Source organism: Equus asinus, chromosome 23, assembly GCF_041296235.1.
Source record: "Equus asinus isolate D_3611 breed Donkey chromosome 23, EquAss-T2T_v2, whole genome shotgun sequence".
Taxonomy (NCBI): Eukaryota; Metazoa; Chordata; class Mammalia; order Perissodactyla; family Equidae; genus Equus; species Equus asinus.
In genome coordinates, this window is record NC_091812.1 from 39,631,301 (window position 1) to 39,643,863 (window position 12,563).

The 12,563-nt window shown below is 36.7% G+C and overlaps 1 protein-coding gene across 3 annotated transcripts in view; it reads left to right on the top strand.

Moving 5' to 3' along the window:
- The window catches only part of RIC1 (RIC1 homolog, RAB6A GEF complex partner 1), a 143,968-nt gene that overhangs the window by 67,461 nt on the left and 63,944 nt on the right, over positions 1 to 12,563 (top strand). For all 3 annotated transcript variants that reach the window (XM_014860736.3, XM_014860737.3, XM_014860738.3), the window contains exon 3: positions 1,239 to 1,318. In XM_014860736.3, the coding sequence (XP_014716222.2) occupies positions 1,239 to 1,318 (80 nt within the window). The remainder of the gene's footprint in view (positions 1 to 1,238; positions 1,319 to 12,563) is intronic.

The window sequence follows — 12,563 nt, forward strand, 5'->3', positions numbered from 1 at the left end:
TTCCTCAGCAAAAAGAGGAGGATTGGCAGTAGTTAGCTCAGGGCTAATCTTCCTCAAAAAAAAAAAAAAGAGAGATACTATCTGATATGGTTTGATTTGAATCCATTTTCTTTTTGATCCCATATTCTCCACATTAGAAGAATATAATAAAATTGCACATTTGAAATTAGAATGAAGATCTTATCTGAAGAATCTTAGCCTTTTTTATTTTGTCCCAATATGTTGAACTAGAGTTTTGGAATACATTATGAAATAGTAAAGTTTATAGCTTAAAAACAAAACACTTGCTTTGCTGGAGAAGTTAAGTAAGTGTTTCCTCTGGCATTCGTTTAAGTGAAAAACAGCCAGTACTGGAAAGAAATATGAAACCTTGAATAATATTTTCAGTTTTCTTTGGTTGTACTTTGAGTAAAAGCCCATCTGCCTCTAAAATGATAAGAATTCAGTATTAATGTAAAGTAGTTTGTGCAAAATGTTTTCCACTTCATTCTGTTATACTTCAAAGTGTTTGGTTAGAAACAGCTAAATATAGTATTTTCAATATTTATATAAATGTAAAATGGTTGCTTGGGCTTCACAAGTCCCAGATATGTGCCAAGATCATATAATGGCCCTGTTTGTTTCAATACAATTTATATTTTAAAAACATTTTATTAACTAAGAAAAATAAACTAGCTCAGGTTCAAATTTTGGAAATTGAAAGTTTGCTCTGTTTTTCTTCTGTGTCTCAGGGTATCTTTTGTAGTAAATCAGAGCCAGTTAATTGATTTTGAAATATATAAATATGATATTCTGAAACTATATAAACATTGAATACAGTCAAGAATTTCATCATACTATTACTATTTGGTGACGTTGTTGCTTTAAGAACTTGGGAAAAATATTAGCCGTATTATTGCAGAGTTCAAAAAGGTTTGTACATCTTGCAAAATAATTATTGAATAATATAATTATTTTAGAATTTTGATGTGTACAATATATTATGAACTACTGATTTCAATTATGTTTCTAGGAAATATTTTAAAATCTATAAAAAACCCTTTTTGTGGGTTATATTAAACAAGATGGGTTATATTAAAACAAAGTCATTTCTTAATTTACATGATTAAACTATAGCTCTTCAAAAGAGGGTTCTTAAGAGTGAAGTGTTTTTAAAGTAAGAATATATAAAATTAGCATTTAGAGTTACAGTCATAGCCTTATCCTTTAATTCATGATAAATAAAATTTATCTTTCAGACGGCAAATGGCTACATCTTGTTTTTTCATATTACATCTACAAGAGGTGACAAGTACCTTTATGAACCAGTGTATCCCAAGTAAGTTTGTTGTCTTTTATTCTTTTAATATCTGATGTGCATACTTTGTATTCATAAAAATATTAACAGTTTTGGGGCTGGCCCCGTGGCCGAGTGGTTAAGTTTGCGGGCTCCGCTACAGGCGGCCCAGTGTTTTGTTGGTTCGAATCCTCGGCACGGACATGGCACTGCTCATCAAACCATGCTGAGGCAGCGTCCCGCATGCCACAACTAGAAGGACCCACAACGAAGAATACACAACTATGTGCTGGGGGGCTTTGGGAAGAAAAAGGAAAAAAATAAAATCTTAAAAAAAAAAAATATTAACGGTTTTGGGTTGTCTGAAGTGATTGCAATAAAGCTAAGCCAGCATTTCCAAAATAGTGTTTAAAAAACTACCAGGTCTTTGAACTATTGTTATTTGAATAAAGAATTCTGTAATTATTGGGGCCAGCCCCATGGCCAAGTGGTTAAGTTCGCGCGCTCTGCTTCGGCGGCCTGGGCACGGACATGGCACCACTCATCAGGCCACACTGAGGTGGCATCCCACATGCCACAACTAGAAGGACCCATAAATTAATATACAACTACATACTGGGGAAATTTGGGGAGAAAAAGCAGGGAGAAAAAAAGATTGGCAACATTTGTTAGCTCAGGTGCCCAAAAAAAAGAATTCTGTAATTAAATAAGTCTGAGAATCTTGGATGAATATACCATATCCCTTCTTAGGCATTCAGAATTACTATTAACATACTCCAGATCTGGCATTCTCCACTCCTTACTGGGGAGGAGCTAAGAGGTCATGAGGGGAAGGGGCGAAATGTCAGTAAGCTACAGGCTCCTGAATGGTAGAACTGTAGTGATTTGTCAACTCTTGACATTTCCAAAATTTTTGATATACCTACATTATTTTTAATGTGGTAGAAAAAATTAATGTATTTGAAAAATCTAAAACAAAAGCCGCAATTTTAAAAAATGGCATTATGAAAATTGTTCAAATAACATTTGTTAATATTCTGAGAATATACTTTGGGAAAGGATATTGTAGGCCATGCAGACTGTAGGTCAGATCCCTTTATCATAATTTTAAGGAACTATCTAGATTGTCTTGATGCTGTAGCCACTTGCTTTTGTAATAAATATAGCTTTAATTGAGATGTTACTTGAATTTTAGAAGTCTTTTGTAAAGTACAGACATTGTTTTGATGATGGAATTTAAGGTAATTAGCTTATTTTTCAATAGGAATCTTTACTGTGAAAACCCTTTTGGCATATAAATTGTACTGTTTAAAATGGTATAGCCGTTGTGATATGAAGTTGATGTATTTAGAAATTTTTTTTTTTTTAAATTTTTTTTTTTTTTTTTTTAGATTTTTTTTTTTTTTTCCTTTTTCTCCCCAAAGCCCCCCGGTACATAGTTGTATATTCTTCGTTGTGGGTCCTTCTAGTTGTGGCATGTGGGACGCTGCCTCAGCGTGGTTTGATGAGCAGTGCCATGTCCGCGCCCAGGATTCGAACCAACGAAACACTGGGCCGCCTGCAGCGGAGCGCGCGAACTTAACCACTCGGCCACGGGGCCAGCCCCCTGATGTATTTAGAAATTTTAAATTCAGTTTTGTGTATAATATAGACTTACTATTTTTTTTATTCCAAGAGGTAATTTTCTGAGTCTTTTGAAGAACTGTTGTATTCAGTGTCTGATATTTCACGTACTCGTGCATTTTGAACTGCTGCATGTAAACCCATTTTAATGCCTGATTTAGACATGCTCCTGTAAATAGAGCAATAGTCAGAATCATCTGAACTTAGCTAGATTAACTTATGCTATTATAGATCGGCAGGGTAGGGAAATAGCATCTCTTGAAACAGTGAAAAATACTATTTACTTCAACTCACTAACATGATTTACATATGTTTACAGTGCTTTGGAGTAGTATTTTGGGACTTGCTTTTTGTGTTCTGGAGAAGTTTTAAAAAGAGTTTCTTACCTTCAGATTCTGAGTCTCCAGGGGATACCACTTAACTAAGTAATAGTCCTGACAGCGCCTGAGCTTTGCTGTGTTTGACTGTATATGTTAGGCTAGAGAACTAAATAAAGAGCTTTATTGTTATTTTTAATTTGGGCGTTCTTCCACTATATTGAAGATTTGGGGTTTCAATATGTGGCTCAAGGGCCAGCCTGGTGGCGCAGTGGTTAAGTTCACATGTTCTGCTTCAGTGGTCCAGGCTTTGCCGGTTTGGATCCTGGGTGTGCACCGGGGTACCACTTGGCAAGCCATGCTCTGGCAGGCGTCTCACATATAAAGTAGAGGAAGATGGCACAGATGTTAGCCCAAGGCCAGTCTTCCTCAGCAAAAAGAGGAGGATTGGTAACAAATGTTAGCTCAGGGCTGATCTTCCTCAAAAGAAATGTGGCTCAGTAAAGTGTATATTGCCTTAGAGCAGCATGAATAGTGGTTAAAGGGGTAGGCTTTGGATCATATAGACCTGGAATTGAATGTCAGGTCTGTTGCTTTTCAGCTGTATGACTTCTATCAGGTTATTTAATATGTACAAAACCTAAGTTTCTTCATCTGTAGAATGAGATAACAGTAGTAATTATTTCATAGTATTAAATGAGATCATGCATATTAAATGTTTAGATAAGTTTAGATAATTTTCCCAGCTTATGAGAAAATTAATAAAGGAAGCTGCTGCTGTTATTAATGTATTTTTTCCTTCACCAAATTTTTACTTCTAAGTGATCTTATATATTTATATATATATATAAAGTGATTTTAAATATATATTAAAATATATATTAAGTGATTTTTAGTTTTTTCATATTTGACTTGATAATGTACTTTTTTCCCAGAGTTTAACTTCTGGTAACTGCTACATAAAATCAAACAAAGTCTCTTATATGGAAATAATTTTGCAGAGCAGATTAGAGTGAACCTGTTGTGTGCTGGACTGCTTTCTATCTGGATTACTTAGTATAGTAAATTTCTTAGTTTTTCTGTAGACCTATTTGTAAAATGAGAATAAAAATATTTTCTTATTCAATTGTTTGAACGATGATGTGTGTTCAAGTTTTTAAAACCTGGAAAATAGTGGTTCACATAACGGATTGTGGAGAGTTTAAAAAAATGTTTGGTTTTGACACCTGTGCCATTGTAAACACTTATGCAGTTCATGGCACTGTTCAATTACTATACAAACTGCAACACAGAGAGGCCAAGTAATCACCCATGGTCACACACTGGAAAGTGGCACAGCTGGGATTTAGATATAACTGTTGTAGCTTCAAATTCTGAGCTCTTAACCACCAATACTGTACTGCCTCAACCCTGTTTATAGCCATCTAGCCATGTACTACTTTGGGATTTTCTGGGGGAGTAGGGAATCAAAAAGAAAGGAGAAAAAGGGGCCAGGGGCCATCTCTGTGGCTCAGTGGTTAAGTTCATGCGCTCTGCTTCAGTGGCCTGAGGTTCACTCTTTCAGATCCTGGGTGTGGACCTACACACCACTCATCAATCCATGCTGTGGCAGCATCCCACATAGAGGAACTAGAATGACTTGCAACTAGAATACACAACTATGTAGTGGGTCTTTGGGGAGAAGGAAAAAAAAAAAAAGGAAGATTGGCAACAGATGTTAGCTCAGGGCCAATCTTCCTCACCAAAAAAAAAAAGTGGTTTATAATAATCCTGAAGAATAGATGCAGCATAACTGAGGCCAGTACTTAGCTGTCCTCTTCTCAATTATAGAAACACTGTTATCTCTTTCTTTCTCTTCTCTAAGTCTTATGATTTCACCACAGGAGTTTTTCTAGAGTATCTCAATTTTCTTGTATTATGTGACAGCATCTTACCCTCAGACTGCATGTCCTTTTTCATTATGCTTCATCTTGGAACAGGTCAGATGCCCTCATGATATTTCATGGCTTCCAGTACAGTGTTGTTCCCAGCATCCTTTCTGTTGTTGTTGGGGGTCAGCCTTCAGCAATGTTTGGCACTCTTATTAAATGACTCTTTCTCCCTCAAAAGTCATTTATTCTTTTGATTAATGAATTTTCACTTCTTTCATTTTTGGTGTCTTTATAAATTCTGTTATATATTAAAATATCCCTTCCTGTTAGTTACACAGACCAGTGGACAAACTTGTCTACTGAAGGCCATCAACTTTTTCTTTCATGTCTTGAAACTTGCAGTGAGACTAATGAAGGAAACTCCGCTAGGGATAAATCAGAAATAATTTGTGTTTAACTTTGGAATGTGTTTATGAGTTTAGTAGATCTTGAAACTGTTAATCATATTTAATTTTATCATAATGAAAGTAATTTCAACAATTATGTCATCATAATCTATACTTCTTTGAGAGCAGAGATTTTTTTACCCTTATTCTTTCTATCTTTCTACTTCTACTGTTAGCCTCTTTTTTGTGAGACCAGTTTTATTGAGACCACAGTTCTTAAAAGAAAGTTACTGTACTAAAACTCTCAGTACATTTAATTATCAAATATTAAAGATATACATATTTTCTTTGCTGAAAAAAAATCACTCCAAAGCAGCTATCAAAACTCAAACCTCCCACTTCCCCAACGACTCCAACGTATTTTGTTAGACTGTGGGACATGTCACCAGCTGACTGTTCATGAATTAGTGTTAAGAGGGAAACCAGAAGAGAGTAACTAATTGAGGTTAGCAATTTCTAACTTAACCCTTTTCAGAAATTCTCCTTCTTTGCCAGAGAAACCTGCAAGGAAGAAGACCGAAACATTTAAGCAATAGAAACATTTACTAAATTGTATCAAACTTAGAGGAGAAAAGAGGTCTGAGTTGGTTACAGATGTGATGGTTTCCCTCAACATTTGTTCTTTTTTCTTTTTTGCTAGTAAGTATTGAGTTTTAGTTTTCTGGAGAATAAGCTTAACTACTTTTTTTCCCTTAAGGTTCTGTAGAGTTAGAAACTTATTTCTGATGCTATTCCTTGTTCTAAGTTCAGTTTATGAACTTGACAAAATATGTTATTTATCCTAACAGTTTTGATTCCCTTTGATCGTCTCAAAACATCACAAGTGTAGTTTGATTTCAATGTGTATATATTCTATAAATGTACATGTGTAACCTTTAGCTACTGAACTTTGTATCTTTTAAGTGTCCATTAGCTTACATCATAATTGCATGAGCACTTCTAATAGAATTGATGGCGATATTATTGTATAAATTCTGGGCAGTGAAAATTATTCCCCTGTTGGCCACAGCTCTAAGACTGGCACCTGAACCCAAAAAATGATAGAAGTATTAAAAGATCTTCCCATTTCAGAGAGCCCTACATATTCTTTTTATCACTCTGAAGGCTGTCTGAATATGTGATAATGTGAAAGGAAAGCTTTTTCTTTTAATTTGAAAAGCCTGGTAATAAGGGTACTACTTCTTTCAGAAAATTCTTCTGAAAAATTGTTTTCAGCTATTCATCTGTCCATTTAAGTATTGAATTTTATCAGACTCCAGGACTGTTGTGGATACCTGGGGATGCAGCAGTGGAGAAAAGAGAAAAAGAAACCCAAAACCAAAAACTCGACTCATAGAGCTTATGTTCTTCTAGTAGATGATAAGTAAAATAGATTACAAATTAGGTGATAGATTCTGTGGAGAAAAATAAAGCAGGGAAAGGGAATAGGGAGTGGGAACACCACGTGTAGAGTGGTCACGGTCTTCCATGAAAAGATGGCATTTACAAAGGTCTAAAAGATATGAGGAAATAAAACATACACCCAGGGGAAGAGCATTCTAGATTGGTGAGATTTAGCAAGTAACAAAGTTATTAAGAAGATATTGTGAATAAATTTTAGGTCCTATTTAATAACTTATAGTTAAGTCAGAAGGGGGAAAATTTTTATTCAGCATAAAAACAAAAAATTGCGTTCTGATTTTTTAAGTAACTTCATCTTGGAAAAGCCTATAACTAATTCTCTTTTTTTGTAAACGGCACTACCATTTACTTGAGTTTATTTGCTCTTCCTGCTGTGGGGCTAGTCTAGTGGTTAAGATTCAGCACTCCAACTGCCATGCCCTGGGTTCGTTTCCCCATCAGAGAACCACACCACCTGTCAGTCGATTGTCAGACTGTTGTGGCAGCTGGGTATTGCTGTGATGCTGTAAGCTCTGCCACAGTATTTCAAATACCAGCAGGGGGTCACCCATGGTGGATAGGTTTCACAGAGCTTCCAGACTGGACAGACTAGGAAGAAGGACCCGGCCACCCACTTCTGAAACTATTGGCCATGAAAACTCTATGAATAGCAGAGCATTGTGTGATACAGCACCAGAAGGTGAGAGGATGGTGCAGAAACCCAGCCAAGTTCCTCTCTGCTGTACACAGGGTCACTAGGAGTCGTAATCAACTCAACAGCACTAACAACCACTTAATAACTCCAGTAGTCAGTCTCTATCAACAAGTATAGTATACTCTACCTTCTATATATTCTATGTATTCTACCTTGTATGTATCCCTCATGTCTTTTCCTAATTCCCAGCAACACTGCTTTAGTTTGGGTTTTGTCACTTTTCTCCTGGATTATTGTAATGTCTTCTTAACCCACCTTTTACAGTTTTCTCCTAAGTGAATTTTCTGACATAAAATTTGCCTGCCATTTCCCTACATAAAATTTTTCAGGGGCTTTCTGAATTGATTGTGTTGCTTACTTTTTTTGAGTTTTTTTTTTTACTTATGTGAAAATGGAGTTAATTCCTCCAAATGAGGAACTGCCATTTACTTCATAAAGATGCGATTAGGTTTAAATCAACACCTTAAGTTACTATATAATACCTAAAATAATGCTTTAGTGTTCCCTAGGGTTTTGTTCTGAATTCTCTTCCATTCTGCATGTTCTTCCTGGCTTTAATCAATTTATGTGGATGAGATCCAGGTCTGTTTCTTTAATGTAGTACCACTTTCTTGAGCTTCAGGCCCACCTTTCCAGGATCAGTCCATTTAGATGTCCCTGTAGGGAGCCTCAAATTCACCATGTCTAAACCTAACTCATTTCCTCCATACCAAGCCAAACATGCTATTGCTTTTGTAAAATTTATTGCAGTTACCGTGATCTTTTATAGAGCTCTATGATGTTGAACGCCTTGTGACTTTTATTTCTGCACTTCTCGTAGTTGTTCAGTAATCAGATTGTATCAATTGCTTACAACTCTCCAGTGTCTCTAGAATTTGCCTCTCTCTATTTTACTCTCACTTGTCTCTTTGGGGCCTTCATGGCCTCTCCTTGCCTATTGAAAAGCTTATTTACTGACTCATTCTCTTCCTCTAGTCTCTTTCTCCTGCATACTGAAATCTGTCCTTTGCATTCATAACCAGATTTATTTTTCAAAACAGAGACTTGGTGATGTGATTCCTGTCTCAAACTTTTTTTTTTTAAGTCTAGGTTAGTTTTATTCTAAATCATTTCAACACCTGGGTCTAAAGATACAAAACCACTAACATTATACATGAGTACTTTCTGGAGTAATCAATTATTTCGGAAAGGTCTTACCAGTAAACTTTAATTTCCAGTTTTTTTTATTGTGGTAAAATACACATAACATAACATCATCATAACCATTTTTAAGTGTATAGTTACACTTCATGAAACTGGAATCATACAATATTTATGTTTTTGTGACTGGCTCATTTCACTTAGCATAATGTCCTCAAGATCATCCATTTTGTAGCCTGTGTCAGAATTTCCTTCCTGGGGCCGACCCTGTGGTGGAGTGGTTAAGTGTTTCCCTTCAGCCTGAGGTTCGCCGGTTCAGATCCTGGGCATGGGCCTACATACCGCTCATCAAGCCATACTGTGGTGGTATCCCACATAGAAGAACTAGAATGACTTACAGCTAAGCTATACAACTATGTACTGGGGCTTTGGGGAGGGCAAAAAAAGAATTTCCTTCCTTTAAGGCTGAGTAATGCCCATTGTAGGTATATACCACAGTTTGCTTTTCCATTCATCTGTTGATAGACACTTGCGTTGCTTCCATGTTTTTTCTATTGTGAATAATGCTGCGATGAACATGGGTGTTCAAATATCTCTTTGAGACTCTGATTGCAGTTCCTTTGGATATATAACCCAAAGTGGAATTGCTGTATCATACAATAATTCTACTTTTAATTATTTTTTTCGTGAGGAAGATCAACCCTGAGCTAACATCTGTGCCAGTCTTCCTCTACTTTGTATGTGGGATTCCTCCATGGCATGGCTGATCAGTGGAGTAAGTCCATGCCTGGGATCCGGACCTGAAAACCTGGGCTGTGGAAGTGGAGCACGCAGAACTTTAACCACTTTGCCATAGGGCCAACTCCATATTTTTAATTTTTTAAGGAATTGCCATACTGTTTTCCTCAATAACTGTACCATTTCACATTCCCAGCAACAGTGCACAGGGGTTCTAATTTCTCTACATCTTTACCAACATTTGATGTTTTCTTTTTTTCTTTTTTGGTAGTAGCCATCCTAGTGAGTATGAGGTGGTATCTCATTTTAGTTTTGATTTGCATTTCCCTAATAATTAGTGATATTGAGTATCTTCTCATGTGCCTATTGGCCATTTGTATATATTTGGAGAAATGTCTATTTCAGTCCTTTGCCCATTTTTGAATCAGGTTGTTTTTGTTGTTGAGTTTTAGGAGTTTTCTATATTTCGAGATATTAATCCCTTATCTCATAAATTTTTGTTGCTCTCCAATCCCCACACAATAAAGACCAAGAACTGTGGCCTGGCATGTAGAACCTAATTTTCCTGTATCTCTAGCATATTAAACCCACAATGCCTATGAAATTTAATTCATCTTTTTATGTATTTGCTGTACTTGGTATGCCTCACCCACTTGTTTATGTAAGAAAGCTATCTGACTTAGTTCTCAAGCTCAAGTCATACATCTTATCTATAAATGTTTGCCCTCAACCTTCCTATCCTCTCTTGTGCCCAAGAAATAGCTGATTCCGCATGTACAAACCCATAGCACTTTTTTTTTCTTTTTGAGGAAGATTAGCCCTGAGCTCACTGCTGCCATTCCTCCTCTTTTTGCCGAGGAAGACTGGCCCTGAGCTAACATCCGTTCCCGTCTTCCTCCACTTTATATGTGGGACACCTACCACAGCATGGCTTGACAAGCAGTGCCATATCGGCACCCGGGATCTGAACTGGCGAACCCCAGGCCGCCGAAGCAGGAATTTGCGAACTTAACCGCTGTGCCACTGGGCTGGCCTCCCCATTATACTTTTTAAAAATTTATACTGGTAATCCATGAATACATTCTTATAAAAACAAACAATTAGAGACATGTAAAGACTAAAAAATGAAGTTGTGAACCTTGTCTGCTTTTTTAGATTCCAATCCAATTTCACTCTCCAGTTAGCTTTATAACTCTTGGGTAAATAAATACCCTGGAGTAGAATTACTGGGTTGTATCACATATCTAGTGATTTTAGATTGGATGATGGACATTGTATTACATAATTGTCTGATTTTTATTCTTTTCCTTTAAAGAGTGTTGAGGTTTGTTTTGGGTGACAGTTAAATTGGAGATCTTCTTGATCCTTCTGAAGGAAGGATGTTTGTATGTTTTTAGAGTGGGTTCAACCTTTACTCTAGGCTAGCTTAGCTCTTCTGAGCTCTCTACTGAATGTCCTGGGTCTTTAATGAGGTCTCTTCACTCTGGCTGATTAGAACAGGAATGTCCTAGCCCTTGATGAACTGTGCAGCCTAAAACCCTGGTAGTTAGTCTTTTGCTGGCCTTGTGAGATTTCACCATATACCTGCATAGCTTAGTATTCAGCAAGACTCTTGGGGAACCCCTGCAGGTTTCTAGGGCTCTTTCTCTATATCTCCCACCTCTCTGGTACTCTGTTCCTTGAGTAGCTGCTTCTGCTTCTCTGAACTTTAATCTTTTTCTCCTCAATGAGACTGCCATACTCTGCTTGAATTCTCCCACCCTACATAGTAGTCTGGAAAGTGACTTCTACCAGAAAACCTTGTTTGTCTCCCTTCACTCAGAATCACAGTCCTCTGCTACCTGTTATCCAATGTCTGAATATGGTTGTTTCATATATTTTATCCAGGTTTTTTTGTAGTTTTGTTACCAGACCAAATGTGAGTCCTCTTGTTGGCGAGTTAAATTGCACCAGAAGTAGTTGTCACACAAAGTATAGATTTTATTTACAACGTGCAGCAAATAAAATGGAGACCATAGGCAATAATTTCACAAACTATGGCTCCCTGAGTATGGGGAGGTGGGTACCTTTATTTGGGGTAGGGAATGAATATTCAAAGAGGAAGTTTCATCATCACACGTAGAGATAGGCATAAGCTTGCATATGTGGTTTGAAATCATGCTTTTACATACATCACATGATCTCAAAATGGCTGCTTCACCCCTCCCAGAGGAGGAGAATTTACGATGTTAATGAGGGCAAGGTTGCTTTAGTACAACTCTCTGTCTATTTGTGCAGGTATCATTCTTTTGGTTGCGTTCTGGGCCAGTCTGGTCTGGTTCAGAGTGGTTGGGTCCAGGGCCGTTGTCTTTTAGAGCTTCTTCCTGGAACATAGCTGAAACCGCATAAGCTCAAGACCCCAAAGTTGATAAAGAAAGCAACATCTGCATCTTTCAAGAAGGTAAGAGAATTAGGTCAAACACAAAAGGTTAGAGTTTAGGCAAGACAAGAGAAGCAGGTTGGAGTCCATGGCTGGTGACAATATCATATTAGTATGATAATTGAGTGACCATCTGTGTGCCTATCAGTTAGTGTGAACAATTTTAAGGCTTTTTTCCACTGGAGTATGTTTTAGCACATCCAAGATACCATTATTTTATTTTATCCAGAAATACTTTCAGTGTTAATATTCTAGTAAACAGTTGTGTTGACTGCAGATGATGAAATATTAGGTATGCAGTTTGAGGAAAGAAACCATTCTGAGCCTTTTGAGAACTGTGGTTGGAGAACCAAAGCCTCTTGATCCCAGAATTGACCTAAGACTGCCAGGACTCCCTAGATAATTTTAAAATTTGAAAAACTGAGTTGTAAGAGAGTAGATCCTAAAAGTTTTCATCACAAGGGAAAAAAAAATTGTAACTATGTGAGGTGATAAATGTTAACTAATCTTATTGTGGTAATCATTTTACAGTATATACATATATAAAATCATTATGTTGTACACCTTAAATTTATACAGCCTTCTATGTCAATTATACCTCAATAAAACGGGAAAAAAAGATTTGAAGATCTGGAATG